The 26524-nt window shown below is 46.8% G+C and overlaps 1 protein-coding gene across 3 annotated transcripts; it reads left to right on the top strand.

The window, feature by feature from the left end:
• Positions 1-152: 152 nt before the first annotated feature.
• Positions 153-26524, top strand: UFSP2 (UFM1 specific peptidase 2). 3 transcript variants are annotated; one of them, XM_054990233.1, is made up of 12 exons: positions 153-302; positions 2725-2803; positions 3211-3394; positions 3485-3551; positions 4099-4256; positions 5002-5194; positions 6572-6718; positions 8544-8708; positions 13357-13481; positions 14793-14869; positions 16770-16894; positions 26233-26524. In XM_054990233.1, the coding sequence occupies exons 1-12, from the start codon at positions 255-257 to the stop codon at positions 26317-26319; spliced, it is 1455 nt and encodes a 484-aa protein (XP_054846208.1). In that variant the 5' UTR covers positions 153-254; the 3' UTR covers positions 26320-26524. The 3 variants fall into 3 exon arrangements, with proteins under 3 accessions (XP_054846208.1, XP_054846209.1, XP_054846210.1); XM_054990234.1 differs by having other exon boundaries at positions 153-392; XM_054990235.1 differs by lacking the exon at positions 153-302 and adding an exon at positions 427-533.

Genomic DNA, 26524 nt, shown 5'->3' with positions numbered 1-26524 from the left:
AGTCGGGAAAGCCCAAACGCTCAACAAAGAGGGGATTTCTCTCCCCGCCCCCCGTCTCCTGTGCATATTTGGTACTGCCCGGGGGAAAAGAGCGCCGCAGCCGGGCGACGTGGGAGGTGCATGACGGGAAATGTAGTTCACGCCCCCTCCGCTCCGCCAGGGCCCTTGACGTGAAGGGATTTCCCGCCCCAACTGGGCTTCGCCCGAGAGGGAGAGGCGCGTCAGCAGGCCGCGGGGACGCCGGAGGGAGGAGCATGCAGCCGCCCGGGTCGCCTCCCCTCAGCGTGCCGCTGACGGACGTAGTAAGTGAGGAAGCCGCCGCTCCTAGGCCTTTCCTTGAGTCGATGCCCGCTCGCTCCCTCCTTATCCTCCGCGCGAGGGGGAGCGTCTGAGTGAGTCTCCCTCGCCGGGTGTCGTGATCCTTGTGAAAGGGACGGACGGCTCTCGAGAGCGGGGGCCGCAGCTGGTCCGCCAAGGCCCTCAGCGTAGCCCCGGCCCTCCTGTACTGCCTTCCGCGCGTTGGAGGTACTCTGGTGGGTCCGCAGAAAAATCCCTCCAACAGCGATGGCAGAAGGTCGAAGGGACGAGCGAAGTAACAAGCCTTCGAATAGCACAGAACTCTTCATCGGGCTTAGACGTCCAGTGCCAAAAAACAAAAAAGGGGCAAACGCTGGGTCATCTTAATGAATAATAAATGTATAAATAATAATTGAAAAGAGCAAGACTCCACTAGCACCTGTAAGGCTAACAAAATTTGTGGTAGGGTATGTGCTTTCGTGAGTCGCAGCTTACTTCTTCAGCTGTGGCTCACTAAAGCACATACTCTAACGCAAATTTTGTTAGTCTTACAGGTGCTAGTAGTGGTCTCTTGCTCTTTTCTACTGCTATAGACAGACTAAAACGGCTACCCATCTTGATCTAAATAATAATTGATAGTAGTCAGGGCTTTTTTTCTGGGAAAAGAGGTGGTGGAACTCAGGACCACACAATGACGTCACTTTGGGTCAGCTGGAACAAGGGGGGAGTTTTTTAAAGTTTAAATTGCCGTCAGCGAAAATACTCACCAGCTATGTGACCATTTTCAAGAGGTGCCTGAACTCCGTTCCACTGTGTTCCAGCTGAAAAAAAAGCCCTGATAGTAGTTTATTATTATGGTCAAAGACCAGCACAGAATGTCCAAAAAGTGTTCCTTTGAGTAGAACATAAAATTGCAAAACATAAATCATAGTTTATACATAAGTTGCGATATAAAATCCCTTTTAATTAATATTTAAAAATCAATTGCATTACATACTATTTACTTACGTATTTTACAAGCTACTGCAAAGAAACAAGCACAGGAAGTAGTAATTATATCCATGTGACCTGGCCATTCCCCAAAATGTGCAGTTTTGGAGAAAGAGACGATTATCACCATTGAGGCCCAAAGCATCTGTCTGATCATGAGCCCATTTTTTAATCCTGCCCTTGTGACATGTTCAACTTTCTTTGTCTTGTCTCAACAGCAACCCTGTGAGGTAGGTTAGACAGAGTGTGTGAATGGCAGAATGGGGATTTGAACCTGGGCCTCTTAGATCCTGTAGAACACATTAATGTGGTCTCTCTCTTCTTTTTAATGGGTGTGTGTTGGGGAGGGAGTGTGTGGCTGCAGGCTTCTGCACACTTGGGAATAAGTTCTGTTGAACTCGGGGATTTGTGTGTGTGTGTGTGTGTGTTATGTGCCAGCAAGTTGCCTCCGACCTATGGCGATCCTATGAATGAGGGGCCTCCAAAATGTCCTATCATTAAGATTTGCTCAGATCCTGCAAACTGGAGGATGTGGCTTGTTTATTGAGTCAAGCCATCTCGTTTTGGGTCGTCTTCTTTTCCTACAGCCTTCCACTTTTCCTAGCAGTATTGACTTTTCCAAAGAATCTTGTCTTCTCATGATGTGACCAAAGTACAATAGTTTCAGTTTTGTCATTTTAGCTTCTAGGGAGAATTCTGGCTTGATTTGATCTAGTACCCACTTATTTGTCTTTTTGCCTGTCCGTGGTATCCACAAAACTCTCCTCTGGGGGGATTTACTTCTGATTAAACACATGGAATCTAAATTGAAGCACAGGTACTAGGAAATAAATCCCTTTGAGCCCAGTGGGGCCTGCTTCTGTGTACACAGTTTTACACAGCTGCCATCCTAAGCAGCATTAGTTTGAAGTAAATTCCTTTTTGAAATCAACAATATTTCTTTAAAAATAAATGTATACAAGATCAGAGGATGTTAAGAGTCTCCTCATGTTTTTCATAAAAGACCAGTCCTGTTCTTACTTAGATGCTCCAACATATTGACAGTCCCCCTAATAAAAGAAAGTGTTCTGCCTTCATGCAAGTGTATATATATATATTATTTTATGTTTTAAAAATGTATATGCTTCTTCTCCAGAGGTAGCTCACAACAATAAAAGTAAAACCCCAGAAACATCAGAACAGATAATGCTAATGAAACATCAGTAACATGATCCAAATCCATAACATAAATACATCAAACAAAGTCAATATAAAAGAAAATGGCGACTCAGTTCATTGCTATGCAGAAGCAGCAAGGAATAAGTTTCAGTGCTAGGTTGCCAGGATATGGGGACCATTCTTTGTGCCATATTCCCTGGGCAACATTTTGGTTTGTTTAGCCAAAGCAGCAGCATTTCAATTCATATTACGGTTGAGCTATATTTTCCTGCCTTATAGGTTATCTTGGAGACTATGGATATACTCTTTAGAATAAGAGGAGGCTTGGATCTGGCATTTCAGCTAGCCACTACAGATGGTATGTCTATAAACACATTGCTTGTTACCTTATAATATTAGTAATCTTGCGAAAGTGGCTATATGTTGTAGAAGTAACTTTGAAATCACTGTGTCAGCAGAACCCTGAGTGATCTTAACCAAATTGTTCTATGTCAGAGAATAATTATAGCTCCAGTACAGAAGCAGGAGGCAGTACAGATTCAGCACCCCCCCCATACCACATAACAGCAACTTTAGGTGTTTTTCCCAGGCAATTTGCTTCATTGCTTTATTGTTCTCTTAGTTTGGAGGTTCATCTCAATGTTTAACTAAGACCCAAAGTACTGTTCCTTATTCCAGCCTATCAGTGGACAGAATGAGCAATTGTTCCCTCTCTTCATTTGGAAATCCTTTGCAAACTGCAACTTCCTTTTTTCTTTATTTCAGATTCTTCAACAAAACAGGCAATAAAATATGTTTTCAGTGACCTTTCAGCCAAACTGGCTTCAGATGTACTGGTGTTTAGGATATGCCATAGCTCGGTGTATCTGTGGCCAAACAGTGGAACAAACTCAGTTGCGTCAGAACTTACCGATGACTCTGCTTGTAAGGAGATTCTACGGTTTATTCAGTGAGTATGGTTGGAAAAAAATAAGAGTACCGTTGGCTTTTTTGATAGAGTGTGGATTCCTTACTATGATGTCTTTTGGTTATTTTCCAGATTTGAGCAAGAAGAAGAGACTAAACGCAGGTTTTTGAAAAAGAAGGATAAAAAGTCTCAAGACTTGGTAGATATAATTTTTCCTTGCCATGGCTTCGTAGGGATGAATATGAAAAGTTTAATGAAATCAGAATGATCGGGTCATTTTTAATACAACCTGGTCCATTTAGTCCAGGAATAGAAGATGATATTTACAGATATTCTTACAGAATGAAATAGGTAGTTGTTGTCTTTCAGAACTTCCCTCAATACACCTGCCTGCAACATAATACTCCTGCAGTGCTACTACGAAGTTGTATTAATTCTGCAATCAGTTGCATTTTTAAGTGCGTATGTGTGGCTCAGCGTGTTTTGACATGAACAGTTTTAAATATTGATTCTTTGACATGCAAGGATCAAAATTTTATCTTTACATTCCATTTGTATGATATGTAGTGCAATATTGTTTGTTCTCATGCCTGTATCCTTCCTTTTTTCCAAGGGTCTCAGGCCTGTGTTTTTGACCTTGCTCTGCTTTTGGCTATCTATGCAAGTTCTTACTGTTCTTTTTGTTTCTTTCCCTGTTTCTTTTTTGATGTTTTCACTGATACATTTGCGTCTTTATGTTTTTACAGCAGCCTATAGTAAATATAGATCTTATGCTAGAAATGACAACTATGACGGAAGCCATGGCTCCAATTATTGAAAGAGAGAAGAAGGAACATCACTACATAAGTATGACGTTGCCTGTTGATGCTGTTGTCTCTGTGTCTCCAGAAGAACCGTGGCGGAAGTAAGTAGATTAGATCTACAAGGATGTATGTATTAGATTTCATTAATCCTTTATATATTGGATGATTATCTGTGCTTTCAACATGCAATGGCATATTATTTCATATCTATAATATTCATAAGTGTGAAGTTGAATATTCTGAGTTGTAACTTTGTCACTCAAAAAGCAGGACTGTCAAAAAGTAGATATAATGCTGTTGAGCTCCCAATAACATGTTTGGAAAGTTGGAGGAAGGAGATGGAAGACTTAAGCATTGTTTTAAAGTTTGTGTGAGGTCGAAAGGTGGGATATAAATGTTTTTAAATAAATACATAAATAAATAAAATATTTAATCACTTGTTGGCTTCAACAAGATGGTAACTTCTTAACTGTAAACACAAGCAAGTGTAGTTGCTGTTAATAGATGCGCTTGAAGATAAATGAAAATCTACTTGGGGAGAACCTCTGGTATGTGGGGGACAAATGACAACTACATCAAGGTAAGGGATTAAATGAAGTAAATTAAATACTGTTCTGCTGATGGAAGAGGGTTAGCACCCCAGCACGTGTGGGTCTTTTTTTCCTCTGTGAGAGTCCCCCTTCTCCACAGAAAGACCTGTGGGCTGCTGGGAAAGAGGGAAGATATAGAGAGAATCGCTTTAGCCAGCAGAATAGCAGCAAGTCACAATCCGTTGTGTGCTTGTGTACTATATTTGTGATGGGGTGTTTTCCCTGTTTCTTAAATGGCTACTCCTGTGTCTTGCAGTGTACGAAGTCTCCTGGTGAATGCAATTCACACACAGCTAACTGATATGGAAAGGTGCATTTTGAAATATATGAAAGGAACGTCAGTTGTGGTGCCGGAACAGTTTCATTTCATGTTACCTGGAAAAAAACACTTGGTAACAGTCTCGTATCCTACAGGCATATCTGACAATCAGTTAGAGACTTACAGACAGGTACAGCTAATGCTGAAACTTTGTTTGGATAGTATTGGTCAAAATGTCATGGAGGATGGTTGATGTTTATTAATCATTGGTAATAATGTCAAACAGTGCTTTCCCCCCTGTTTTTTAAAAAAAGTGCTGCTATTCATGATGTTCTCCACTGTTGGGGCACCAGACTGCCTGTGGGAAAAGATGCCAGTACTGTGTACCAGAGTATACAATGGAGTTCTGTTGATTTCCATTAAAGTTCATTGTTTTAAGGAGGTTTTCCGTTTACAGGCATGCAGGGCTACTCGTGGTTTACCTCTCTAATTGTTTCTATATTCCAGATATACTCTACTTCCTTCTATCTGTAGGGAGGTCATTTGGTGTATTGCATCGCTGCTTTTAAACAAAGTTGTGACTGAAAGCCCCGTACCGCCTGTTCTTTTTATAATTCGGGGGTTCTTTATTGCATGCGCTGAGCATTCAGTTACTTAGCTCGTAACCAGATGATATGAGAGGTATATGGTGGGTGTTGCAAGTGGTTTAACTGAATCTCTTCTTCCTCCCTTCTTGGGCAACGTGTACGGAAACGAAGAATGTAATGGCCATCACCACATTTGATATTTGTTTGTTGTTGCTTGAATGCATAGGTTGTCTCTTGCAGGATCAAATCAGAGTGCAGTGTCTTTACACTGTGCACGTTCTTTCTCAGCACGTTACTGAGGGAGGGAGGGAGGAAGAAAATGTTTGAAAGAAACACTTTTAGCATATCTTCTAATTCTGACCCCAGAGAATGAGGAAACCCCTGTGGGTGAAGCCCTGGATGGAGTAAATTAATGTGCAATAATTTTTTGTATCTTCTCTGCTCAATTTTTTAAAAAATATATAACCATATATGAATTAAACTCCTGTCTGTTTTATGTAGGCTACTTTGGACACGCTGGTCTCATTCTGAGCCTGAGAACCGGTGTGGCGTAGTGGTTAGAGTGTCAGACTAGGATCTGGAAGGCCCAGGTTTGAATCCCCACCTTGCCATGGAAGCATGCTGGGTGACCTTGGCCCAGTCACACCTTCCCAGGCTAACCCACCTCAAAGGGTTGTTGTGAGGATAAAATGGAGGAGAGGGGAATGATGTGAGCTGCTTTGTTTCCCCATTGGAGAGAGAGGTGGGGTATAAATAAAGTAAGTAAATAAAATAAACTAATCAGAGGTTCTCTGATAGTTACCAAAGATCTCATCTATGGAGCTTCTAGTAAGAAAATTACCTGATTGTTACAGTGTGGTAATTAAGTGCTGATGGAGTGGCTAACAACATGCTCTAATAAAACTGCCCTAATTATAAAAAATAATGAAATCAATCAATAAGAAAACTGGAACAGCTCTCACTGTTTGATCTGATTATAGGAATTGCACGGACGGTTTAACCTGCCCTTTGATAGACCGTATTTCCGACGAGCGAATGCTTACCACTTTCCAGATGAACCGTTCAGAGATGGCTATCTCAGAAATCCACACGTGCATCTCAATCCGCCAGGCATAGAGTCTGGTATGGTGAGTTTCATTTCTGCTGCCCTCGCTCTGATTTTAAGACTAAGGAGTACCTGACAGAACAGAATCCGGAGAAGCAGAAAAATTGGGAGGAGGCATATCTGACCAGCTCCTGGTATCTATCAGTGAGTTTAAAACAAATGAGAAAAGCAACAGCTCCCTCACAAAGCTGAACAAACAAGTAGGTTCATATCAAACTTGATGCAAGGAGTTTGGGAGGGTTCCCTTGAAGTTCACTTCACATTTTTGATATCTTTGGCTCTTCTAGAACTCTCTTACCCCCAAATGTGTGGTGGGCGTTGTTTTAAGAGCTGAAGTGGGTGAAATCTCTTACGAAGCTAGGGCATGGAAAAGGGCATTTAATTTAAATTTAAAGCTAAATATCCTGCAGTCCGATCCAGAGTTAAGTGTGCTTGGTCTTATTAAATTAGACAATCACAAGAGCAAATGGGATAAATTGGTTAATATAAGCTAGCATGATGGAGAAAGTCAATCTGTCTGAAACATCTGGATTATAAAAGTACATCAGTGAGGTCAAAAAGAGTTTGCTCAACCTTCACAATTCAGGGGACAATAGTTCATTCTTAACAGTCATACAAAAAGACCTAATGAAATAACTAATTCCGGGTACCTAGCAGTCTTGATACAAATACCTCCATTCATCAAACCAATTTCAATACATAAGTGCAGAAGTCTTCTACTTTTCTTAGTCCTTCAATACGGTAGGATTATCACAACTGCAATGAGGTTTGTTTCAACTCAGCGTTCTTGCAAGAGTGGAACCATTCAGCCCTTGTCGATCCTTCAGCCTATTGAGGTGTTAATAGCTGCAGTAAAATAAATTTCCAAATAACGTCCTTCCCATCAAGGTGCAATGTGTCAGCAGCAGGAGCATAGAACAGCAAATGCTCAATCTGACGCCGGCTGCGAGCAGATTTCGCGCCTGCTTGGCTTCCTCAGGAGCGTATGCTATAATTGCTGGAAGAAGGCATCACAAACACTTGAATCAAATGGCCCGGTAAAGGCGGCGATACTCTTTCGAATGTATTTATGGAAGTATTTATGAATTAGTAGCACTCTGCACTTTTTATTGCACCAAATAATTACAAATTATTTATTAATTGCTAAATCGTTTCCTGTGGGTGTGGTTTCCCTCTGTGATTTATAGCTTTTTACAGGAACGGCCAATTCTGTTTGTCTGTTTCAACCTTCACAATTGGCATTCCCCTACCAGTTCATATCCCAAAATATTTTTGTGACTTAACATGTCCTAAATATAGACACATCTTTATGTTGGCGCATCTTAATGCTTTACCATCTACAGTCTTGTCAGGTAAATATGCTGGTATTCCATATTCCGAGAGAATATATAATTGCGACCTTGATCGCATTGAATCTATTGACCATGCACTTTTAAGTTGCCCTGATTTTACAGGAATTGATTGCCCCTCTGATCGGTAAGGATTCTGCTTTCACAACTGCTGCAATAACTAGGCCACTGAGCAACGAAGATGGATGGGTTACATAGAGGGTTGCTAGATTTTGGCTGCTGTTGTGGAAACACGGAAACATTTTAAAGCAACTGCACAAATCCTATTATTACGTGGGTAGTTTTCCCTTAACTGCTTAAACATAAATTCTCAGGGGCTGTTCGTGACCACTGGGTCGAATGAATAGTAATAGGTAAGTAAGTAAGAACTCTCTTAGAGGAATGTTGGTTCCAGACCACAAAACTATTCTGATCTTTGTAAGTCATAGCATATTTTTTACCCTTGCAGAAATGGTACTGAACTATGGACTGGGCTGACTTTTTCTCTTCTCCTAACAGGTGTATTTGGTTTATGGCACATACAATTATCATCACTATATGCAGGATCGTATTGATGATCATGGCTGGGGCTGTGCCTATCGATCGCTGCAAACTATATGCTCGTGGTTCCAGCATCAGGGCTACACGGAGAGGTCGATACCCACCCACAAGGAGATCCAGCAGGTAAACATATTTTCCAAGTTTGAGTCCTTTTCAGAATAAATAGCTGCTGATGGAAATGGTTATTCTGATGTTACTAACTCACATTTACAGGACGGCGGGGTTCCACATTGCTGCAATTTTGAAATTGAGGCTGGTATGATATTTTTATTTTCCAGTATACGACTTGCCCATTACTGCAGTCCTCTGTAAAGAGTGGGAGTGATTTGAAGGGCAGAGGCTCTTTGTTCTCTGCTAAATTTGGGGGCCCAGTTGTTACTGAGGTGGTAGCACTTCTGGGCTGTAGCACTTCTGCAGATAAGGAAGTCATAGGATTGAATACTGCTCTATACTGAAGGAAGTCTTTAATACAGAAAATTAGAATGCCGAGGAAAAGGCTACGATTGGATCCTCAGCCCTGACATACTAGTTTTCTGTGTGCAGTGTATTTTTTTTGTATGAATGAGCATGCAGCTCTCTGAGATCATACCTGAAGTATGAAGCAGCACAGCCCAGATACAGGTCTACTGCCTCATTGAGAGCTAGGCCATCATTTAAGGAGGTATTGCTGCAACAGTGCCAGGCTGAGCCATCTCTGTAATGCCCAATTGACCTAATAAGCAGGATATTCCTGAGGCTATGAATTAATCACCTTCCAGTTTCAGACTGAATAGTATTTTAATATTTTCCAGGTTATATAAAACATCCATATATCTTTGATCAGGGCTTTTTTTTCTGGGAAAAGAGGTGGTGGAACTCAGTGGGTTGCCCTTGGAGAAAATGGTCACCTGGCTGGTGGCCCCGCCCCCTGATCTCCAGACAGAGGGGAGTCGAGATTGCCCTCCGCGCCGCTCAGCAATCTCAACTCCCCTCTGTCTGGAGATCAGGAGGCGGGGCCACCAGCCAGGTGACCATTTTCACGAGGTTCCGCAACTCTGTTCCACCACGTTCCAGCTGAAAAAAAGCCCTGCCTTTGGTAGGTTTTGCTAAATTATGTAACAAAATATTTTGGGAAAGTATTATCTGCATAGATTTCTGTAAAAAGGTGTGTAAGGCAGGTGGTGGTTAATTTTTCTTATGCTGCAATCCTAGACTCGCTTATTAGGACTAAGATTAGTTTAACTTTCAACTAGGCACACACAAGAATAGCTTTAAATCTTTTCATCCTGTAACCTGCCTTGAATCTCAGCAAAAAAGTGGACTATAAATAAAGAAATAATATTTGTTTAGCGTTAAAAGCACGGAAACTTTATTTGATAAACAACAGCATAAAGCACATTTATTTAACAGGAGTCCTTCCTTCCTGTTTCCATTGCTTACCTTGTTGTAGTAGCAACAGGATGACACTAGCAGGGCACCAAATGCTGGAGAACAAACAGTGGTGGGAGCATGTTCCACTAGGCAATTCTCCGTTTGCTTTTCTCTCTGTCTGTTGCAGAGGTCAAAGCCACTATGGGTTAAAGGCAGGTTGGTTCCCATGTGAAATGCACATTATGCAGATATCCACCATTCTGTGCCAAATGCACTTTCCTTCCTTTTCATCTTCCCCAGTTTTGCAGGGGAACTGGCAACAGCGTCAGCCTATCTCTTGCCACTTCACTCTGACCACAGCCTGATGGGAATGTGTCAAGGGACCCTTCTTTCCGCTTGATAGCCTTCCCTTTCTTTGCATCAAGGAGGCCAGGGGCCCACAGAGAGATTGCTCCTGGTGTTCTTTTGCCCTTTGTTGGACAAAGTGGATCAGCTTCAACATGCCTTTATTTTTGCCAGCTTAAAGGCCTGAGGAAAGGGTTAACTATTAGTACAGATCACCTGCTCTGGATTGGTCCAATAATAATAATAATAATAATAATAATAATAATATTTGATTTATATACCACCCTTCAGGACAACTTAACGCCCACTCCAAAGCATTTTACAAAGTATGTTGTTGTTCTCACGACAATCACCCTGTGAGGTGGCTGGGGCTGAGAGAGCTCCGAGAAGCTGTGACTGACCCAAGGTCACCCAGCTGGCTTCAAGTGGAGGAGTGGGGAATCAAACCCGGTTCTCCAGATTAGAGTCCTTTCGCTCTTAACCATCACACCAAACTGGCTGATTTATGAAACTCTACACCTTTCGTTTAGTGCCTGATAATGTTGTTGGCCCTAAATAGATATTTAGAAGTGGCAGTAGCATTACAGTGGAGATCCTTCCGCAACATCAAAAGGAATTTGGCTCCAAGTGTTGTCCTGACTGATCTGGGTATTTTTTAAATTTATTTATATTTTTTATTTATATTCCGCCCTCCCTGCACAAGCAGGCCCCACACAAGTAGCCCTCGCTAGCCTCATCTTGTAAGATCTCAGGTGCTAAGTAGGGTCAACCCTGGTTACTACTTGGATGGGAGGTGGTGGGGGAGTGTCCTCAAGTCATAGCTGGTTTATGGCGACCCCTGGTGGGGTTTCATGGCAAGAGACTAACAGAGGTGGTTTTGCCATTGCCCGCCTCTGCAACCCTGGCCTTCGTTGGAGGTCTCCCATCCAATTACTAACGAAGGCTGACCCTGCTTAGCTTCTGAGATCTGATGAGATCAGGTTCACCTGGGCTATCCAGATCAGGGCACTTGGATAGGAGACCACAGATGAAAACAGGGATCACGACGTAGATACAGACGATGGCAAACCTTCTCTGTTTGTCTCTTCCCTTGAAAACCCTATGGGATTACCATAAGTTGGCTGCAACTTCACAGCAAATGAGGAACTGATAACATTTAAATTAATACTTCCGGTTGTGAGTTTTTACAATAATAGTTTAGTATCATTATTACTAAAGTTGTTAGTATAACTAGTAACAAAGCCCGTTTTGAGAGGGAAATACAACGGGCTCTAGAAAGGGCAGGCCAGGCATTGCCATCTCTGCCGCGCCCCGATTTGGTTGGGGGGAGGGCAAGGCAGCCGGGCCAGGCATTGCCCCCTCCCCAACACTGCAAAGGGTGGCAGTCACCATGGCGGACGCCTGCGAACGCAGCAGCCTGTTGCAACCCCATTGGCACTGGATGGGGCTGCTACAGGCAGGAAGTGCTGCTGGGGGGCAATGCCTGGTGCCCTGGTGGGCTCCTGTGCCCAGCAGCGGCCCATTCTGGCCCTGTTGGCGTCGTACTGGGCTGCTGCAGGTGTGGAGTGCCATGGGGGGGGTGCCAGGTGCCCTTGCTGGCTCTTGCTTCCAGCAGCAGCCCATTCTGGCCCCGTTTTGGTTGGAATGTGCCGCTGCCTGGGCCACTGCAGATGGGAAGCACCGCCGGGAGGGCGGCAGCAGGTGCCCTGGTGGACTCCTGTGCCTGACAGTGGCCTTTTCCTGCCCTGTTGGCACCGGATCATGCCACTGCAGGCGAGGAGTGGTGCTGGGGAGGGGAGCGGCAGCAGGCGACCTAGTGGGTTTCTGCTCCGGGCAGCGGTCCGCCAGCCCTGTTGGGCTCAGAACGGGCACTGCAGGTGGGGAGCACTGGTTGGGGGGATGGCTCCAGGCACCCTGGTGGGCTCTTGCACCCAGCAGCAGCCTGTTCTGCCCCCTCCCCGCTGAGGTAACAGAGACCAGGCTTACCTGACCAGCAAAGGAAAGGGAGGAAGATCTGGCCTCTGGGAGTATTGAAGCCAGGTGTACCAGCTCAGCAAAGGAATAGGAGGTAGACCAGGCCTCCACAGGTCCGGAGGCCAGGTCTATCAGCCTGGCAAGGCTGTGGTCAGTAGACTGGGCCTTGAGGGATATGGAAGCCAGGTCTACCCAGCCAGCAGGGCCATGGCAGGTAGACCTAGTCTCCATGGGTCCAGAGGCCAGGTCTACTGGACCAGCCATGAGGAGGAGGTAGACCTGGTCTCTGAGGGATTGGAGGCCAGGTCTACCAAGGGGCAAAATGATGGGATACCTAGGCTCTGTTTGCAGAGGTGGGGGTGGGGGGAGGAGACCAGGCTGCATGGTGCGGGGACCTCACTGTGCCTGCCAACCCGCCTGGTGCAGCTCTGTTCGAGGCTGCCCCGGGCGGGCTGGAGGAGTGGGTTGAGCGGGGAAGGGAAACTGGCAATTGGGTGCTGCTGCGCCTGCCAACCCACCTGGAGCAGCCTGGGTGGACTGGAGGTGTGAGTTGGGTGGGGGGAGGGAGGGAGGGAAGCAGGCAGCCCAGCATGCTGCTGCACTGGCCTCCTCCTCTGACTCGCCTGTAATCCCCACTAGGGGTGCTGGAGAGTGCGCCTGCGCTGTGGAATCCAGGTGAGTCGTCGGCAATACACTCTCTCAATTATGTTATAGGATTATTACTATAATAGTAATAATGATACTACACACTGGTGATAAGGGCAGATTAAATTAATGTGTGATCTCACAAAGTTGCTCATGACATTGTAGCCTAAGAAACTTTTCCCACATGTTTTGCATTAATGATATTGCATACCAAGAATTCTTACCTAGAAAAAATTAAATTGTTTCCCTTTTTTACTATATTGTTTCCAGAAAATCAGAGTTTCAAATAGGTGAATGTAATAACTTAACAGTGCAATCCTAAGCAAAGTTACTCCAGTCTAAGCCCACTGAAATCATTGGCCTTAGACTGGAGTAACTCTTCTTAGGATTGCGCTGTTAGACGCTAAGTATACAAATTACTATAATTTCTGTTTCTTTGCTCGTGATGGTTACAAAGGCTCTGGTTGACGTTGGAGACAAGCCACCGGGGTTTGTTGGATCGCGCCAGTGGATTGGGTCTATTGAAGTGCAGCTTGTACTGAGCCAACTACTAGGGATAACTTCAAAAATATTATTTGTCAGGTAAGAATATTTAAGAAAAGAATTTCTAATGAGACAAAGATCAGAATCCAGCCAAGAACCGATTGCCTTAAGGGCAGCCATAGTAGTATCAAAGTAACATGATGAAGCAGGGTTGCTAAAGACTAGGAGCGGGGAGATAACCACGGTTCAAACTACATCTTGGCCATGAAACTTTGGTTAGTCGCACACTCTTAACCTGACCCACTTTGCAAGACTGTTGAGAGAATGAATGTGTGTGTATGTGTGCTACCTTGAATGCTTATAGGAAATAAAGTTGGTGAACCTTTTGAAAGATGTCCAATCCATTACAAGTACATAATTTTAATTGGTACTAAAACTCAGGTAACTTACTAGCTTTCATATTATACAAGCAAAGGTTTGTAGAAAGCAGTTGGGAATCTTGTTATGTTCATATTATCTAAAATCCTGTCAAAATCTATTGATTCTGAAGTACTTTGTATGATGGTAATTAGAGAACATTTTATTTTATTTGGAACCACATGGGACCACTGTTATTCCTAGATCATAAATGTAGTAGGTGCATTTCCTAGTGTTATTTTATAACTAGTCTTAGAAGCTACAAACAGTTGGTTTTAGAGTTTATATTTACCGATAAAGACTAAGCAACTGTTCTATTTTTGGGCTGGGAAATGTAGAGTAGCCCAGGCATTTCACACTCGAGATGGTCCAAAGGTCAGTCTAAGTGGTTTCACAGTGAAAAATACAACGTGTACGATATGTGGTGCATGCAGCCTAAGGCAGGCCTTCTGCTTAATGTAAGATTAAACTTGGTAACCCTTTGCTATAGGTGACAAGGCAAAGATCCTATGCCATCCATCTCTTGTAGGCAAAATGGGTTTCTTTAAGCAAATTGTGCTGTGACTCTTTCTTGGAAGCAAAACTGCTGATCGTGGGTGTGTTGGGCCAGTTCACAGGCTGCATGAACCCCTGACTCCATTGCAACACTGGCCTAGATGGGCAGGGCTTTTTTTCAGCTGGAACGTGGTGGAACGGAGTTCTGGCACCTCTTAAAAATGGTCACATGGTCGGTGGCCCCACCCCCTGGCGGCGCGGAGGGCAATCTCCACTTCCCTCTGTCTGGAGATCAGGGGGCGGGGCCACTGACCATGTGACCATTTTCGCCGAGGGTGATTTAAACTTTAAAAGACTCCCCCCCCTTGTTCCAGCTGACCCAAAGTGACGTCATTGTGTGGTCTTGAGTTCCACCACCTCTTTTCCCAGAAAAAAAGCCCTGTAGATGGGTATTGCAGAGAACGCCACTAATGTTTGTTTGTTTGTTTCCCCTTCTAGCCAAGGCTCTGAGCTGCCTTCTCAGGGCAGAGAACTTGCTAATCATTTCAAAACTGAAGGGACACCAGTGATGATCGGTAAGCCTTTTCAGACCCAAGAAAACACACAGCATCAAGACGTCTCGCTCTCTGATTCCCTCTGGAGCTTTTAAGAAGCTCTGTGCCTCAGACTAATGAGGGTCATGTTCCTTTCTTCTTCCCCCTGGAACTGCACCACTTACGGCATTGCACGTTTGAATGCTGTCCTGCAATGAGAACTCCACATCTATGAAAAGTTAGTGGAGCTCACTGAGAAGGTTTGGATAGAGTTATGAGATGTCGTTTAACACTCAGAGCAAGGGGTGCTGTGCCTTTCCCCTATTTTTACTGAATATGGACATTGGAACAGCAAGTCTGTCTAAACTGGTCCACTACTTCCATGTATCATATATGTGACTACTCATTCTGACGTAATTTTTTGTCCCGTTTCCCTAGCTCACAACCATTAGGAGAGGCAACACCTGAGCTCTGGTTTTGTTCATTCCTAATCTCTAAAATGAGTCCATCCATGGCTTGGAAATACCAGGATCTGAAAAACTGGATTGCGTTTTTTTCAGGGCTTCAGAATGTACTTGATTATTTTCACAAACTTAGTTACTTTTTAGAAAGCTGTCAGGATTCTTTAAAAAAAAATCTCTGGGGCCCAATGATTGAGAATCATGGCCTCCCCCAACCCCAAGCAGTCCTTTTAGATGGTTCTGAAATAACTTAGAGGTAGTAAAGAATATTTGGCCTGTAATTTTTCCCTTCCTGCCGAGATCCCTTTTGGCTTCACACACAGCAAGTATAGTGTAGCAAGTTGTGTGTCAGACTGGAAGATTTGGGTTCCAATCGTCACCTTGCTGTCAAGTTGAAATTCTGTGGGTGACCCTGGGCCAGTCGATCTCGGCCAGCCTGAGCTTATCTCAAAGGGTTGGTCCAGACCAAAATACTGGAGGGAAGGACCGTGTTCATTGCTCCGACTCCTTGGAGGAAAGATGGGGTTAAAAATGTGTTAGCAAAGTAACTCCGCTCGAATGATTTTTCTCCTGCATAAAACTGTGAATATCTCCATGCCTTTCCCCTACCAGATAAAGCGGAGTGTCATTCTGGCTATTTATTCCAGAGGAAGAGCTGCATCACAGCAGAAATAAGCAGGAGTCTAATGGCTTTTTTGCACCTTTATATCTGAACTAGTGGGTTCTGCTCCACAAAAACTCTTAAAATCTCTTAAGTCTTTAAGGTACCATAAGATTCTCTAGGTAATGTATGAACTGGATTTTCAGCCAGACTGTTAAAGTTCTTATTTTCCCCATCTCACTCATACTTTAGCCTTAATGTGCCTCTTTCAAGTATGGTTATGCAAACTTTCACAGATAGTAAGCAGAGGTTTTTCTCACCTCTTTAGCATGGTAGTCACACTTTCTGATGACATTAAACAGCACTGATTACCTTTGTTTTTTTCTCTCATAGTCTAACATGATGTCTTAGTCTTGTTAACTCAGCTAGAAATTACTTTTCTGTTTAAAGAGCATGCATGATATGTTCTCATCAAGAGAGAACATATTACTCAAAACAGACATGGAGAATCTTTAGGACAGCATTCAAATTAGCATTCAAATTCAAATGCATCTCTCTCTCTCTCTCTCTCTCTCTCTCTCTCTCTCTCTCTCTCTCTCTCTCTCTCACTCACTCACTCACTCACTCACTCACTATATATATATACTGTACTATGCAGGCATATGTATATGTCTGCATAGTACAGTGTTGGCTTCTTTCAACCATTTGTCTTGTATGTTTTCTGCCATGCGTTCTGTGAAAAGTTTTATGTATTTTTAGAGGGGATATTCAGCCGTTTGGAAACTTTCGACTTGGTTTTACAGAACAATTTTTAGTTGTCTTTTCATGCTCTTTCATTCATGATTTTCTCTTCCCTCCTTTCCCACTCTACTCAATACAGGTGGGGGAGTTTTGGCTCACACGATACTAGGAGTAGCGTGGAATGAGATCACAGGACACACAAAATTTTTGATTCTTGACCCACATTACACTGGAGCAGAGGATCTACATGTTATACTAGAAAAGGTGAGATTCTGATTATACATCAGGAATGGGATTTAATTTCACAACCGAAAGGAAAAAGTAGTAAAAGTTTTATCTGTCAGTCACAGAGAATGGAGAATTGCTGGTTAATCAAATGTGCCAAGTACTCAAGCTTATTTCTCCATCCTGCTCCTACGCAGAGGAGTCCACTGCAACCAAACCCCACCCAATTGGGAATGTCATGAATACAGCCCCTGCGTATTGGCAGAATCCTTCCCCTGCCCCCTCTCATCCCAAGCCATAGAGGAATCTTACACAGCAGGCAGACAAGCAGGCCAGCTGCTCAGGAACCCTCCAGCGTGGCAGACAGTTAAAGCAGGCTGAGGTGGAAAGAGACACACAAAAATGACATCAGTTGGCAGAGCCAGCTGTCAAAAGCCCAGCAATGGCTGAAGGCATCAAGCTGACCAGCTGGAGAGGCGAGAGTGGGGCCTGTGGATGCCCAAAGACCCAGAAGGGTGTTGGCTGATGGGAAAGAAGAGCTTGCCATCTGGGCGATGCTGGTTAACTGAGTGTTCTGAATAATCAAGTGCCTGATGACAAAGCTTTTACTGTATTTGGTGTTTTTAAAATACATATATTTACTTCTATTAAACTTGTGAATATATGTGTGACTCGTACATGAGAGGAAGGGCCTGTATGGGAGGAAGGATCCCATATGTTAATATAGCACGTCATGTTGCTGACCTCTGCTGATTTCTTGTGGTGGAAAACAACATATCTAAACAAAGGAATATGTCCCCGTGTGTCGAAATCAGTCTTTGTTTGGGTCTTAGCAGTGCAATGTTAAGGCCTGTTTTCTGTTGAAAACCAGTTGATCGTCTTCGTCCTTCTGTGCAGCCCCACATTGGGACTGCGCAGGCGCAGGCCAGCCGCGGAAAAGATTTTTCTAGCTCTAAGAGATGTGAGGGGGACGTTCGGATCCACCGCGCATGCGCGCCGGTGTTCCCGCCAATTTTGAATGCATATATATCCGAACGTCCCCGGCATTCCCTCAGTTCCTTTTTCGCCGCCGTCGAAAAGGTTCTTATTGTCTAGCGTTCGTTTCAAGCGTCTCTTCGGAGTTTTGGATCGTTTCTTCTGCTGGTCGGTATTTTCCCCTTGTCATCTGTCGGGAGATACCGTTCATTATGTCGCAGACATCTTTGTTTAAAAAGTGTCATAAATGCGGCACTAAGATGACCCATTCGGACGGCCATGAGCTCTGCCTCATCTGCCTGGGCGAGGGGCATGTTGTCGAGCGCTGCTCCATTTGTATGTCCTTCACTCCGAAGGCAAGGAGTGATCGGAAGGCCAGGCTCCGTGCCTTCTTGTGGGATGCCAACCTTCTCCCCCCCAAGCCGTCAGGCTCTTCGGGAGATAGGCCGCGCTCCGCCGCTCCGTCACCGGCGCCGTCTCGTAAGTCGCCAGAGCCGCTCCCCTCGGAACCGACGGGGCAACCCGTTCCGGAGGCCCGTCCTGATTCCGGTTCCGGGGATCGTCCTTCGAGCCGGAAGGCCAAGAAGCGTTCCGCGCCCAAGCCGAAGTCCTCCTCCAAGCCTTCGGTTCGGGAGGCTGTTTCGGAGCCCCCGTCCAAGAAGGCCAAGGCGAAGTCGAGGGCCAAGGACCGTGCATTGTCCCCAGCTCCGACTGTGCTGCCTGGTTCTCCGGCCGAACCAGTCCTGATACCCGACGATGTGGTGAGTCTCCACACCCCGTCGCCTCCTTGCACGCCTCCTCCGTCGGTTCCCGAGGAGTTTATGCCGTTTCCGCCTTTCCCGGAACCGTTCCAATCTTTTGAGCGCTCCCTGCCGTCCGCCCCGGCGCCTTCAGAGGCCTCCGTTCCACTGCCGTCTACCTCGTCGGTTCCGATGCCTCTTCGCTGGCCTGCCCCGGTGCCTGCTCCTCTGCCCCCTTGCCAGCCGGTCGCGGGGGTTGGGAACATGACCTCCTGGCAGGATTTTGTGGCGTGGTTCCAGCAGTCGCTGCCCTTCCTGCAACATCCGTCGGTTCCGATGGTCTCCGTTCCGGCTCAGCCAGTCGGGCTCCCAGCACCCGCTCCTCCACCTCCGGGCTTACCTCTGCGACCGCCGGTTCCTGCAACTTATCCGTCGGCCCCGACCGCTCACCGGTCTTCGGTTCCGACGCAAACCTCGCCGGAGTTTTCGGATTCCGAGGATGATGAAGGTCTGGCGTCACCGTCGGAGTGCTCTTCAGACGCGGCCTCGGATCCTTCCCCGGATGACACCGTGGGTGGGCCCCGCTCATCGTCCCCGAATGACGATTACAGGCTATTCTCCGAACAAATGGTGCGGATGGCCGCCGCGCTGGAGATAGACGTCTCCTCCACGACCTCCAAGCCCAAGAGTAAGCTGCTGGAGGCGCTGTATTCCGGGTCCCCCGCGTCGGTGGCGTTTCCCCCTGTGGAGGATTTTGTTGATAACGCTCTCGCGCTCTGGCAGGCGCCGGCGTCCCTGTCCGCGACGGCAAAGAAGGTGGAACGGTACTACCGTTTAAAGCAAGATGATTGCCCGTACCTCTTCAATCACCCGAAACCCTCGTCGATCGTGGCTGAGGAGGGTCAGGCTCGGTTCCGTTCCGGTTCCTCGTCGGCCCCGGCGGACCGAGAAGGCAGGAAGCTGGATGGCGTGGGCAGGAAACTCTACTCATCCGCGTCTCTGGGATTCCGTATTGCCAACTTCCAGGCCATAATGGGATCCTATAATCTATTCCTGTGGAAGAGGCTGTCTTCTTACCTCTCCGACCTCCCGGAGGATCGCCGCCACCTGGTTAAGGCCCTCCAAGCCGAGGCCGTGAAGCTGTCAAAACAGCAAATGACAGCTGGCAAGGACGCCGCCGACTCTGCAGCGCGAGCGATGGCAACTTCGGTGGTCCTGCGTCGGCACGCCTGGCTCCGGTCCACGGCCCTGCCTCCAGAGAAGAAGGCGAAGGTGGAGGACTTCCCGTTCGAGGGGCCCCAGCTCTTCTCGGAGAAGACGGATGAGTCCCTCTCCCTGATGAAGAAGAATCAGCAGACGGCCAAGTCCCTCGGGGTCGCCCCCTCAGCCCAGTCGTCGGGTCCGAGGTATCGCTATGGTCGGTTCCGATCCTACCAGACCCCTTACCAGCCTTACCAGCAGCGTCAAGGGCACTTCTTCTCGGGCCAGTCCTACGGTCACCGATCCTACTCTGCCCAGCAGCGTCACCCTTCCAGGCGCTCCGGCCGGTCCAAGGGCAGGCAACAGCCCTCTTCGCCCAAGCCTTCGACCTCGGCGCAGAAGCCCTCGGTCTTCTGACTGCGCCTGAACGCTCCCCCGTTGGCCTCCGAGGGTGCTTCCTCTGCTGCCCAGTTTCTGGACAGGCTTCGACCTTTTTTGCCCTGTTGGCAACGTGTTACTTCTGACGCTTGGGTCCTGTCCATTGTGGCCCATGGTTACAAGTTAATGTTTACGGATGCACCCCCTCTCTCTCTCCCTCCCCGTTGTTCTCCATGTTGTGATGTTGTGTTACACAATAATGTTATGGAGTTGGTTACCAAAGGTGCTGTCCGGGTGGTCAATGTCTCTACTTCCCCATGGGGCTTTTACTCCAGATACTTCCTTGTGGATAAAAAGGATGGAGGTTCCCGGCCCATCTTAGACCTTCGAGGCCTCAATGGTTATTTGAAGGCTGAGAAGTTTCGCATGCTGACCCTGGCGCGAGTCATGGAACTCCTGGAAGTGGGCGTCTGGCTGGCCATTCTAGACCTGAAGGATGCCTACTTCCACATTTCTATATTTGAGGGCCACAGGAAATACCTGCGGTTTGTGTATGGGGATTCTGTGTATGAATATACAGTGTTGCCCTTCGGGCTAGCCTCTGCACCCAGAGTCTTCACAAAGTGCATGGCCACCGTAGTGGCATACCTGCGGTCCCAGGGTTGCTTTATCTACCCGTACTTGGATGACTGGCTCCTGGTGGGACCCTCGCCTGACTCTCTCCAGGCCCATATTGCCCTCACTTTGTCCGTGCTGGCTAGGCTGGGCTTGGTGGTTAATGGGGATAAGTCTATCCTGACCCCAGGCATGGCCATTAGGTTTATTGGGGTCCATTTCAATTCCCTGCTGGGTAGAGCCTACCTGCCCCCTGACCGGTTGGCCAGGCTTTCCGCTTTGGCCCGGCATTTTATGCATTGCCGGTATCAGACTGCCCTTTTGGTTCAGACTCTGTTGGGCCTTATGGCCTCCACCACAGGGGTGGTTTTCTTTGCGCGCCTGCGTATGAGGCCTCTGCAAAACTGGTTTGTCCGGAGGTACAACCCCCTCACCATGGGTCAGCACCAGAGGTTTTCCATCCCCAGGGTGGTGCTGCGCTCTCTGGCCTGGTGGACTGTCCCTGGGAACCTGTCTGAAGGTTGTCCTTTTGGCCCCTTCCTAGCCGAGGTCACGGTTTATACCGATGCCTCCAACTTGGGATGGGGGGGGCGCTGTGGACAGCTTTCGGCTCAGGGCATCTGGTCCCCATCTGAGGCATCCATGCATATCAACCTTCTTGAGCTTAGGGCGATCCGTTACTCCCTCGCTTCTTTTGCAGATGCCATTCGGAACAGGAGGGTTCAGGTCCTGTCGGACAATACCACGGCCTGCTACTACCTCAACAAGCAGGGAGGGACGGTCTCGCTCAAGCTCTGCAAGGAGGCAACAACTCTATGGAATTGGGCCATGGTCAACAACGTCCTTCCCAGAGCCGTGCACATTGCCGGGGATCTCAACACCTCGGCGGATGCGCTGAGCAGGGTGTTTCTGCCTCAGCACGAGTGGTCCCTAAACAGGGTTTACCTCGACCAGGTTTTCCGCACATGGGGCACGCCGTTGGTCGACCTCTTCGCCACTGCCCGCAACAAACAGGCCCCGCTGTTCTGCTCCCGGGCCGGCATTGGCCGCCACTCCCTAGGGGATGCCTTCCAAATACCTTGGTCCCCAGGGCTCTTTTATGCCTTCCCGCCCTTTCCGCTCCTGTACAAGGTTCTTTCCAGGGTCAGGGCCTACCGAACCCGCTGTATCCTCGTTGCCCCTCGGTGGCCTCGCCAGGATTGGTTCCCCCTTTTGCTCTCCCTGTCCCAGGGGCGATGCCTCCCCCTGCCTCACGCCCCGGACCTCTTAACCAGGGACGGGGTGTGGCATCACGATGTGGCTGTACTGAATCTGGCTGCCTGGCTTCTGGGCAACCGGGAATGAACCTCTCTTCTGGGGTGCTTGGGGTGATCTTGAATGCCCGGAAACCGTCCACCAGGTTGTCCTACCAGAGGAAGTGGTCACGTTTTTCCCGGTGGTTGGCCCCAAAGGGGGTTTCTCCCTTTAGTTGCCCGCTCCCTGTCATCCTGGACTACCTCCTGGATCTCTGCTCCCAGGGCCTTGCGTTTTCCAGTATTAAGGTCCACATGGCTGCAATCTCTGCCTTCCATGAGCAGATTGATGGGAAGACAGTTTTTACTCACTGGCTTTCCAAGCAGTTCCTGAAGGGCCTGTTCAAGACCTTCCCTCCTAGGGCCCATCCCATTCCGCAATGGAGTCTCTCCCTGGTTCTCTCCCGGCTGATGCTCCAGCCCTTTGAGCCTCTATCTTCTTGTCCCCTACCTTTGCTCACTCAGAAGGTGGCTTTCCTGGTAGCGATCACGTCCTCCAGGCGTGTTGGGGAGCTGTCTGCCCTGCGGTGTGACCCTCCCTTCCTGCAGTTTTTCCCTGGTACTGTCATGCTCCACACTAGCATGGAGTTTCTGCCCAAGGTAGTCTCAAGGTTTCACCTACAGCAAAAGGTGTTCCTCCCTTCCTTTTTTCCAACACCTTCATCCCCAGGGGAACGAGCACTACACACATTGGATGTAAAGCGTGCTTTATTGTTTTATTTGCACCGCACCAAATGTTTCAGGAAGTCTCCTGCCCTGTTTGTGTGTTACTCTGGCCCTCGCAAGGGCTCACCTGCTTCTGCCCAGTCCATCTCTCGCTGGATTGTGTCTACGATTAAACTTTGCTATCAGCATGCTGGAGTCCAGTGTCCCTTGTTGGTTACCGCTCATTCCACTCGAGCGCAAGCTGCTTCTGCTGCCTTCCTACGAGGAGTGCCGCTCCGGGACGTCTGCCAAGCTGCGACATGGTCCACTGCAGACACTTTCATCAAGCACTATTCTGTGGATGTGCATGCACGACGTGACTCGGCTGTGGGCACAGCTGTCCTGCAGTCCTTGTTCAAGTAGACACTCACACCCGCCCCCATTGGTGAGATGCTAGTTACTCTCCCAATGTGGGGCTGCACAGAAGGACGAAGACGATAAACAGGGTTTCTCACCTGTAACTGTTGATCGTCGAGTCTCTTCTGTGCAGACACACATTCCCTCCCGCCTGCCCCGCTGTGAGTGCTTGGTTTCTTCCATTGTTTCTCCGGCGGCTCAGGTGAACTGAGGGAATGCCGGGGACGTTCGGATATATATGCATTCAAAATTGGCGGGAACACCGGCGCGCATGCGCGGTGGATCCGAACGTCCCCCTCACATCTCTTAGAGCTAGAAAAATCTTTTCCGCGGCTGGCCTGCGCCTGCGCAGTCCCAATGTGTGTCTGCACAGAAGAGACTCGACGATCAACAGTTACAGGTGAGAAACCCTGTTTTTTTTAAGTGGCAAGTAGTAGCATGTCTGTTTTTCATCTTGTGGAGCTACACGTTTCGGAACTGGCCCTGGATATTTCCTGCGATGAGCTGAGTTGAGGACACTTGCGTCAAAGTGAAACAAGAAATCGCCGCTCTTTGGCTTGGATCAGATCTAAAGGGCATGCTCAGACGCCTGTTTTACCATGAGTATTACTGAGGCATTCCCTTGCTGCTCTGCCCCTCTGTGCCTCCCATAGCTGCCCCTGAAAATCAGGTGACTGCTGGAGCAGCATTCCATTCGATGCAAGAGGCTGCTGCTGAATGAGAAAATCGGCAACTAAAACACCCCACCCTACACTGCCTACGTACATTTCACAGGTTAGGTCACAAATCTTGTTTGATTCCAAACGAGAAATGTTCCATGGTAGGTAGAGTCAGAAAGTCAGGCCATACTACAGAGTTTTTGCTTGTCAGTCTGTCTTCATTCTGCCTCACCAAATTCAGTGTTCTTCGGTGTTAGCACAGGAAATAACTCTGCTGGAGGGAAGGTTTCTGCAAGTTTCTGTAATTGACAGCCCAATCCCCTGTGTGTTAAGGATGTCTTGTGCATTAGCAGCCATTTTAACGACGTATTTGACCATTAACAGCTGTGTTGTGGAGATTAGGTTTATTATAATAACATTTGATTTCTATACCGCCCTTCAGGGCAACTTAACACCCACTCAGAGCAGTTTACAAAATATGTTATTATTATCCCCACAATGAACACCCTGTGAGGTCGGTGGGGCTGAGAGAGCTCTGAGAGAGCTGTGACCGACCCAAGGTCACCCAGCTGGGCTTCAAGAGGAGGAGTGGGGAATCAAACCCAGTTCTCCAGATTAGAGTCCCACCACTCTTAACCACTACACCAAACTGGTTCTCAAATTGTCTCCATCCATTCTGTCAATGGATGGAAAGTCCACACTGACTATTGATAGGCTCAGAGCTGCTTCTTCAGAGATTGCCACTCTAGGCTCACTGGGATACCTTCCCATTCTTTTGCTTTTCTGTACTTTTTTTCAAAGCAAGCATTTCACCATGTGAAAAATGTGCGTTCAGGGGCTGAGGAAGGCAGCAGACACAAAGCTGTTCCTGTGACAGTTTCTTTTGAGGCAAATTGACAGATAATGAGAAAGAGGGATATGTGCAGATGTAACTGTTGAATGTTTGTGTTTTGGGATGGGTAGAGGGCAGAGGACCAACTGACTTGTCCTGGTTGCTGGCCCTCTACATGTTGCATTTGCTTTGTGAACCGCTGTCCAGTCAAGTGGAAGCTGTAGGAAATGTTTAATCTGAAGCTGTTATCTGTGGAACCTTCTGGAATGTGGAGGTGGTTTGTGGAGTGTGGAGATCGTAGACTAGGATACGTTTCTTGATTCCACTCTGAAAGGCTGGTGTATTGACCACCAGAAGCAGTCATCTAAAAGTGCATTATAATCTGCTACAACCTTTCTGCTGCGTTGGTCCACTACAGCCTTTCTTGCACTGGTTCTTGAAGTTTCAAAAGTTGACCACTGCTGATATAGATTCAGGGCTTTTTTTCAGGGGGAACGCGGGGGAACGGAGTTCCGGAACCTCTTGAAAATGGTCACATGACTGGTGGCCCCGCCCCCTGATCTCCAGACAGAGGGGAGTGTAGATTGCCCTCTGCGCTGCTCCCCAATGTCTGGAGATCAGGGGGCGGGGCCACCAGCCATGTGACCATTTTCTCCAAGGGCAACCCACTGAGTTCCACCACCTCTTTCCCCAGAAAAAAGCCCTGTATAGATTAATCTCCCTTGTTTTTCTACAAAGTTTTAATTTTTTAATTTACGTTATTTATAGTTTGATGTCCTAAGATAGACGGGAGAAGGGACTCCAGTAGTAGAAAGCCAGCGTGGTGCAATGGTTCGTGTTGGATTAGGGTCTGGGAGCCCCGGGTTCAAATCCCTGCTCTGCCCTAGCAGCTCAGAGGGTGACCTTGGGCCAGTCACACTAGCTCAGCCTAAGCTACTTCACAGGGTTTGTTGTGAAGATAAAACAGAGGAGAATGATGTAAGCTGTTTGGGTTCCCTTTTTGGGAGAAAGGAGAGGTGTAAATGAAACAAATAAATAAACCAATAAAATTCAGACGCTCATGGGACATAAAACCTCGTTTTGTTATTTTTGATACCCTCAAAAAATTCATAATACTGTATGAGCAGTTGTTTTTTTATAGCTGCTGAGTAAACAAAGGAGCCTTTGTGTAACTTGTGTAGGTGTGTAAATCACAAAATGTACTTCAGTACTTCGGCTTTTGACATTGAGACAGGACTCGACAATTCCCAGGAATCAGGTTGGTGTGTGGCCTGGAAATCTCATTGCAGTGCCTGATGTTTTAAACAAAGATTATTGTGACTGCCAGCATTACCCTTTATCGATTTATACCCATTATTTATTTATACACCACAACAGTTTTATCATATTAAAGCTTGAATAAAATTACGAGAAACTGCAGAGTGGTTAGTAGTAGATTTTGTGGTGGCAATATGGTGGTTAAAATGCAAAACCCTAAACTGGTTCCTAAATTTTTGGGCTGACTTCTAAAGCAAAAGAACGTTTTTGAAAACCTGCATTAGTATAATGTCATCTTGGTCAGAATCCCAGGTAGTGCCTTTATAGTATCTATATCTGACATAATTTTTTTTCTTCTATTGTACAGGGTTGGTGTGGATGGAAGGGCTCAGATTTCTGGAGCAAAGATGCTTATTATAACCTGTGTCTCCCACAGTGCCCCAGAACTATCTGAACGCGTATTTAAAATATCATGGAACTTGAGCTGTTATAGTTACAAAAATATATGCATACTTTTAAATAATGGTAACTTATTTTCACTCAAAATACTATCCTATTGCTCAGAGTCCCAGTCACTATATAAATGTTGTTCCACTATTTTTTTGAATGTAAATTAAGAATATGGTGATCTTTTAAATAAAATGAATGATTAAACATTG

Source organism: Eublepharis macularius, chromosome 10, assembly GCF_028583425.1.
Source record: "Eublepharis macularius isolate TG4126 chromosome 10, MPM_Emac_v1.0, whole genome shotgun sequence".
Lineage (NCBI taxonomy): Eukaryota > Metazoa > Chordata > Lepidosauria > Squamata > Eublepharidae > Eublepharis > Eublepharis macularius.
This window is presented reverse-complemented; position numbering and strand designations above follow the sequence as displayed.

Coding starts and splice junctions, on each gene's coding strand:
- UFSP2 (XM_054990233.1), top strand. CDS start 255: ATGCAGCCGCCCGGGTCGCCTCCCCTCAGCGTGCCGCTGACGGACGTA. Junction 6,719..8,543: donor CAGGCATAGAGTCTGGTATG/GTGAGTTTCATT, acceptor TTCTCCTAACAG/GTGTATTTGGTTTATGGCAC. Junction 16,895..26,232: donor TACATGTTATACTAGAAAAG/GTGAGATTCTGA, acceptor TCTATTGTACAG/GGTTGGTGTGGATGGAAGGG.